Raw genomic sequence first — 8,185 nt, 5'->3', positions numbered from 1 at the left:
TACAATATTGTAGTTACAATTTCTTTAATTGAATTAACTTAAACTAGAAAAGTAAATACAAACTAAATTAACAATGTAACTTACAGTTTACAGAAGGACAGTTTTCCTTCTGAAGCACAAGTTAAGAAATGTCTCATCCTTCCAGTCGGGACCATTTGTCACATAGTGAGAGGTTCCACAGCTCAAGCAAACCCCCACCAATTGGTACAGGGCTTGTATTTTGGTTTTGCTCTTCTCGTTCTTTTATGCTATTGTTATGCAAAGACACGTAGCTATGTGAGTACCGGTACTTGGCGCACGGCACGACGAGTCGAGTGAAAGTTGTGAAAGCATTTTTGTGTGCACGCGCGTGCATGTGCGTGCGTGTGCTTCTGCTCAGAAAAGTGGTGGAACGGCGTGGTACCGTGTGGCATGAGCACTGCACCTCTGTTTATTTGTATTGGGAAACATACAGACACATTAGCTGGTTGAACAACATCTATATGTGTGGTAATAATTCAGATATTGAGTGTATTTCTGTGAAAATGCGTGTGGCGCAGGCCAGTGCATGTGAGCGGCGCGGCGTGTGAGCGGGCGGTTTTGAAGTGAGCAACATGCTAACGTGAATGGCCGCGACCATAGCATTGTGGCTAGGCTAGCTATCATCGCTTAGTAGAGCTAGTGAATGGATAAACAACGTTATTTAACATTGCAGAATGGGTACAATTACAATACGGCTCAATACAAACAATTGTTAAGGGGCCCAGGGGTGTAGACTGTTGTGGTTTGAGCTAATTTACACCATGCTCCAAAAAATAATAATAATCTGCCGAGCGATGTGGAGCGAGGAGCGCTCGATTCAATATGAGCGGTGAGCGAGCAGAGAGCGACTTGGGGGCGGGGTCAACATGAGCGATTAGCGGAGCGGAACAAGCCGTCTAGAGCGAAGAGCGGATTTCACGCCCGCGCCGATCCGCTCACATGGCCTGGTGCAGGCCTCAAATTCCCGCCGCGTGTCGCCCGCCCACCCGCGGCCGGTGTGAACAGCCGCCCGCCTCACGCCCGAGTCAGAGAGAGAGAGAGAGAGAGAGAGAGAGAGAGAGAGAGAGAGAGAGAGAGGGAGAGAGAGAAAGAGAGCAATATACAGTCAGGGAAAGAGAGTCAGAGAGAAAGGAGAGAGAGAAAGGAGAGAAAGATCGAAAGAGAGCGATAGAGCGATAGAGATGAGAGAAAGAAAGAGAGCGACAAAAGAAAGATAAATCACTTACCTTTTCAGTGTGGTCTTGTAGTTCTATGGAGGTAAAGACAGATCAAGTTAAACACTATACTAAACATCCTCAGCATCATTCCCTATGAACTGAAGAGAGAGACCAGTCCTGACCTGCAGGAAGGAGATGTGTTCAGGGTTCAGCTCCTGTTCTATGGCTCTTGTTACGGACTCTGTCCTTGTGTGTGTGTATATATATATATATATATATATATATATATATATATATATATATATATATATATATATATATATATATATATATATATAGGGAATTATGTATATGTGTTATGTATGTAGGCAGGTTGTATTGTTATATGTCCCCCTCTTGTGTCTACATATCCCCATTCTCAGGTGTCTCCCAGTCTCAGTTCCATCAGCAGCTGGTCAATCACCATCCCACTCCAGCAACAGCAGCAGCTGAGGCTCGTCAGCAATCAAGCTCCACACCCCTTCATATGCCCCAGTCTCCTCGCTCTCTGTCGTTTGCTATAGAGCCGTGGCTCTTTGGGATATGTTTTGTAGAGCTGGTGAAGGCTCTGGTATTTTGTAGAGCTGGTGAAGGCTCTGGTCTTTTGTAGAGCTGGTGAAGGCTCTGGTATTTTGTAGAGCTGGTGAAGGCTCTGGTATGTTGTAGAGCTGGTGAAGGCTCTGGTACTTTGTGCTATTGTTTAGTGAACCACATTGTATCTTTTGGTGTTCTGTTTAACCCTAACCCCCATGTATATTTGTTCCTTGGTCACCCAGCCTATGGTGATTCCTTTTCTGTTTCGCACACAGGGACAATTGAGGACAGGAAGATACTCTGGGTCTACATTTTGCATCACGTAGGTGACCTGATGTTAAAGACACCAGCCTTAGAGTAAGCACCACCACCTGTACTTTTGGGCGTCCGCGCCTGTAAAGGAGAGGGTGGGATTTCATTTTCTTTTGTATTTAATTTGGTGCCACTGGTAGTCCTCCTTGCTCTCTGTGTTGCTGTGTTTTATAAATAAATACTATTATTTTGCAATAGTTTCATGGTTTTAGTGTCACTGCACCCTCACCTACCCTGTCTGTGGCCTTGTGTTGTGTCCCCTTACTGGGGTGCGTAACAGCTCTGATTGTGTCTGAAAGGGTTGACATCTCTCTGTCCAGCCCCTCAATATTCTCCTTCATCGTCTGGCTCTTCTGCTTCTCTTCCTCCTTCAGTGCAGCTACCCTGGCCTCCTCTTCCTTGTGGAGAAACTGGTGAAGTTTCTTAAACTCCTTCTTAATCTGCTTCTCTGTGCGCAGGGCCTGGACCTGGAGATTATGGGGTAAAAAATCATGTCTCTCCCACAATGGACTACAAATGTACAATAGCTCACTTACTGTGTGCAGGTTGAGTGCAGCTACAACCTTACAGTAAATTATTTATCATTAACACTGAATATTTGTACCTTTAAGTGTTCTGCTGTGCGGACGCATGTTTGTTTGATTTCTTTAAAGGCCTGTAGCTCGTCGCGTAGGGTCTTCAGTGGAGCCTGGAGCTGCTTCTGCAATGGAATTCATTCATTCATGATGCATTTCACTTGAAAGATGCAAGTCTTCCCCCTGAGGACTCTGTGCTGCAGCACCGGTTTCAACACATGGACTGGAGTATGTTTGCCACCCTGGACTCCCACACTGACATTGACCCCCACACTGACATTGACTCCCACACTGACATGGACTCCCACGCTGACATTGACCCCCACGCTGACATTGACTCCCACACTGACATTGACTCCCACACTGACATGGACTCCCACACTGACATTGACCCCCACACTGACATGGACTCCCACGCTGACATTGACCCCCACGCTGACATGGACTCCCACGCTGACATTGACTCCCACACTGACATTGACTCCCACACTGACATGGACTCCCACGCTGACATTGACCCCCACGCTGACATTGACCCCCACACTGACATTGACTCCCACACTGACATGGACTCCCACACTGACATTGACTCCCACGCTGACATTGACCCCCACACTGACATTGACTCCCACACTGACATGGACTCCCACACTGACATTGACCCCCACACTGACATGGACTCCCACACTGACATTGACCCCCACGCTGACATGGACTCCCACGCTGACATTGACCCCCGCGCTGACATTGACCCCCACGCTGACATTGACCCCCACGCTGACATTGACCCCCACACTGACATGGACTCCCACACTGACATTGACCCCCACGCTGACATGGACTCCCACGCTGACATTGACCCCCACGCTGACATTGACCCCCACACTGACATTGACTCCCACGCTGACATGGACTCCCACGCTGACATTGACCCCCACGCTGACATGGACTCCCACGCTGACATTGACTCCCACGCTGACATTGACCCCCACGCTGACATTGACCCCCACGCTGACATTGACCCCCACGCTGACATTGACTCCCACGCTGACATTGACTCCCACACTGACATTGACTCCCACGCTGACATTGACTCCCACGCTGACATGGACTCCCACGCTGACATTGACTCCCACACTGACATGGACTCCCACGCTGACATTGACTCCCACGCTGACATTGACTCCCACGCTGACATTGACTCCCACGCTGACATTGACTCCCACACTGACATTGACTCCCACGCTGACATTGACTCCCACGCTGACATTGACTCCCACGCTGACATTGACTCCCACACTGACATTGACTCCCACGCTGACATTGACTCCCACACTGACATTGACTCCCACGCTGACATTGACACCCACGCTGACATTGACCCCCACGCTGACATTGACTCCCACGCTGACATTGAATCCCACGCTGACATGGACTCCCACGCTGACATTGACCCCCACGCTGACATTGACTCCCACACTGACATGGACTCCCACACTGACATTGACCCCCACACTGACATGGACTCCCACACTGACATTGACCCCCACGCTGACATTGACTCCCACGCTGACATGGACTCCCACACTGACATTGACTCCCACGCTGACATTGACCCCCACACTGACATTGACTCCCACACTGACATTGACCCCCACACTGACATGGACTCCCACGCTGACATTGACTCCCACGCTGACATTGACCCCCGCGCTGACATTGACCCCCACGCTGACATTGACCCCCACGCTGACATTGACCCCCACACTGACATGGACTCCCACACTGACATTGACCCCCACGCTGACATGGACTCCCACGCTGACATTGACCCCCACGCTGACATGGACTCCCACGCTGACATTGACTCCCACGCTGACATTGACTCCCACGCTGACATTGACTCCCACGCTGACATTGACTCCCACACTGACATTGACTCCCACGCTGACATTGACTCCCACGCTGACATGGACTCCCACGCTGACATTGACTCCCACACTGACATGGACTCCCACGCTGACATTGACTCCCACGCTGACATTGACTCCCACGCTGACATTGACTCCCACGCTGACATTGACTCCCACGCTGACATTGACTCCCACGCTGACATTGACTCCCACGCTGACATTGACTCCCACGCTGACATTGACTCCCACACTGACATGGACTCCCACACTGACATTGACTCCCACGCTGACATTGACTCCCACACTGACATTGACTCCCACACTGACATTGACTCCCACGCTGACATTGACTCCCACGCTGACATTGACTCTCACGCTGACATTGACTCCCACACTGACATTGACTCCCACGCTGACATTGACTCCCACGCTGACATTGACTCCGACGCTGACATTGACACCCACGCTGACATTGACTCCCACGCTGACATTGACTCCCACGCTGACATTGACTCCCACGCTGACATTGACTCCCACGCTGACATTGAATCCCACGCTGACATTGAATCCCACGCTGACATTGACTCCCACACTGACATTGACTCCCACACTGACATTGACTCCCACGCTGACATTGACTCCCACACTGACATTGACTCCCACACTGACATTGACTCCCACGCTGACATTGACTCCCACACTGACATTGACTCCCACACTGACATTGACTCCCACGCTGACATTGACTCCCACGCTGACATTGACTCCCACACTGACATTGACTCCCACACTGACATTGACTCCCACGCTGACATTGACTCCCACACTGACATTGACTCCCACACTGACATTGACTCCCACGCTGACATTGACTCCCGCGCTGACATTGACTCCCACGCTGACATTGACTCCCACGCTGACATTGACTCCCACGCTGACATTGAATCCCACGCTGACATTGAATCCCACGCTGACATTGAATCCCACGCTGACATTGACTCCCACACTGAGGCTGCGGTTACACTAGGGCCATTTCATTTAGTTTCATTTAGCTTTTCAGAACGCTGCGTATTGGCAGGCAAGTAAGAGTTAAGTTAGACGTCGTTTTGTCTCTACTATATACATGTAGTACAATGCCAAAGCAGTAGGTGGTGATGTAGTTGAAACATGAAGGCCATTTTCAACCAATCAGAAAGGTTGAACGTGCCACTACACTTCCTGCTAAAAAACAACAGTCCACCATCTTTAAATACCTCGCGTGAGCCATTTAGCCAACGTAGCATTTATTTTTCAGCAAGAAATAAAGTGCAATAAACAAAAATGGATACATTCACTGTGTTCTGCCTCATTTGTTGATGATTTGTTGATGAAACAAAACTAACATCAACACAATTGACCACCAAGAGCGGAGTTTAGTCTCACAAAAATATCGCAGATTTTGTTAGCTTACGTGCTAACGTGATTGGGATATGCCATTATAACAGTATAGCATTGTGGCTAGCAGCGTAGTAACGTTAATGCTAGCAGAATGAATGGATGTAAACGTTATTTAACAGATTGCAGAATGGGTACAATACAATACGGCTCAATACAAACAATTGTTAAGGGAATGCAGACTGTTCCTTATAACAATAACTTGACAACACATGATCTTAGTTTAGCCGCAGCTACAGGCAATCTGAGGACGCAGCTGATATCCTGTATAGGTCCAGCCAGGGGAGAATTTGGCATCGGTCTCTACTGCGCATGGGCATTGGGCAGAACGGCTCCGTATTCGGCTCGCGCAAAATAGATGGCACCATTGTCCGCGAGTTTCCAAAACGAAAACACCCTTTCAGTGTTGCCACTAGAAAAACGCGAGCAAATTTTTTTTAAATTTCTCTTTCTCCGATTTTCTGTTTTTCTCCCCGTCCAATTTAGTCGCCGTGCCAATTCCCCCCCTCCCCTACCTGGCTGCTGTATGCATGTTCTCCTACGAGTCGGTACAAGGGCGTCCCGAAGCCAACCGCACGCTTCCTCCGATGCGTGTGGCGACTGCCAGTGACGTCTTTTCACTTGGCAGCGAGGACTCTCATTGGTGAAGTGTAACACGTGGGAGGGCACGCTATCTCCACCAAGTCCTGCCCCCGCTGAGCAAGCACCGAGACCTGACCTGTAGGCGTTGCTGTCCACAACGCCAGATTCCCAGCCACCAGCTTCCCACCCCCTAATACTGCCAATTGTATTAGTATGAACGACCAGCCAAGCTGGTAGCAACGCCGAGAGCTGGGCTCGAACCCAGCATCTCCTGCGTTGGTGACGAGCGCAATCTCCGCTACGCCATAAACTGCGTTTCTTTTGAACTTGGACATGCAAACGTAATTAGTGATGCACGATATATCGGCCGCCGATATAATATCGGCCGATATGGCAGTTTTTTTACACATCGGTATCGGTCCTTAAATAGTTTCAAAATATCTGTCATTTCTGAAAATAAGTTACAAAAGTAAAAAAAAATATGCGTTTTGGAAAATAGCTCTTTATTTGATTATCATAAAAAAGTGTTTTCTATACAGAGATATCGACATCGCTAAATATCGGTATCGGCCAGAACAGCAATATTAATATCGGTTATCGGTATCGGCCACAATTTTCACATCGGTGCATCACTAAACGGAATCATTCGAAAATAAAACGTTGCTGTTTTTCCCCAGTGTAACCATGGCCTGACATTGACTCCCTTGCTGACATTGACTCCCACACTGACACTGAATCCCACACCTCCTACGTTGTGGACAAAAAGAAATCAACTCCAACATCAGTGTCTGAATCTAATCCCATCTAATTGTTCTGATTGTCTAATGTTTCTGTATTCATTAACAAAGTGACAACACTGTAAATTAGTATAATTACTCTGTGTATTTATTGAGTATAATTAAAGATTGAATAAATTAATATAATAATGATTTTGCCATACCTTGTGAGTTGTTGAACCTGCTGCAGCTCCCTGGCTTCTCTCCCTGAAGGCCTCACACAGGGTCTTCAAAGCCAAGTTACGAGGAGGATCTAAAATTGAAGAGACTTCCCTACAAAGTGGACAGTTCTTGTCTTCTCTGTCTCTCCAGTATTGTTGCAGACAGGCTTTACAGAAGCTGTGGCTACACAACAAGAGGACAGGATCTGTGTAGATGTCATGGCACACAGGACAAGAGTAAGACAGATCCTCTTCACAATGAGACGAAGCCATTTTGTCTCTCAGTAACACTCCCTCCTCTGGAATGCTCCCTGAAGTTTACTTTAACTTTTGTTATAAACTTACTTAGATTCAGTCAGCAGCTGGTTGAAGTCACTGTTTAGGGATGGGAATCGAAAACACAATTGTTAAGGGGATGCAGATCAGAGAAAGACTTTCGTCTTGTTTACATCAGGGTCCCCCATTTTCAATTCATCATAACATATATGACATACATGACATACAGATAGACAGTACTGCTACATCTATACATTTATGACATACCAGATTTATAAATACAGTACAGTACAAATACAGTACATTTATGACATACCAGATACCAAATACAGTACTGTTTGTGTAAAAAAGAGAGTATATACATTTGACGAAGAAACTGTACATTGGAGGAGGTTGGGTAGGTGG

General features: G+C 47.7%; 1 protein-coding gene across 1 annotated transcript in view; it reads right to left on the bottom strand.

Moving 5' to 3' along the window:
- LOC311235019 (zinc-binding protein A33-like) overlaps positions 1 to 7,777 on the bottom strand; it is a gene marked incomplete at both ends in the record, with an annotated part of 10,061 nt that extends 2,284 nt beyond the window's left edge. Inside the window, 2 exons of the mRNA XM_084322331.1 lie at positions 2,370 to 2,530; positions 7,508 to 7,777. Of these exons, the coding sequence (XP_084178457.1) occupies positions 2,370 to 2,530; positions 7,508 to 7,777 (431 nt within the window). The remainder of the gene's footprint in view (positions 1 to 2,369; positions 2,531 to 7,507) is intronic.
- Positions 7,778 to 8,185: the final 408 nt, after the last annotated feature.

The sequence above is a fragment of the Notolepis coatsorum genome (genome assembly GCF_963971535.1).
Source record: "Notolepis coatsorum genome assembly, chromosome: 10".
Lineage (NCBI taxonomy): Eukaryota > Metazoa > Chordata > Actinopteri > Aulopiformes > Paralepididae > Notolepis > Notolepis coatsorum.
This window is presented reverse-complemented; position numbering and strand designations above follow the sequence as displayed.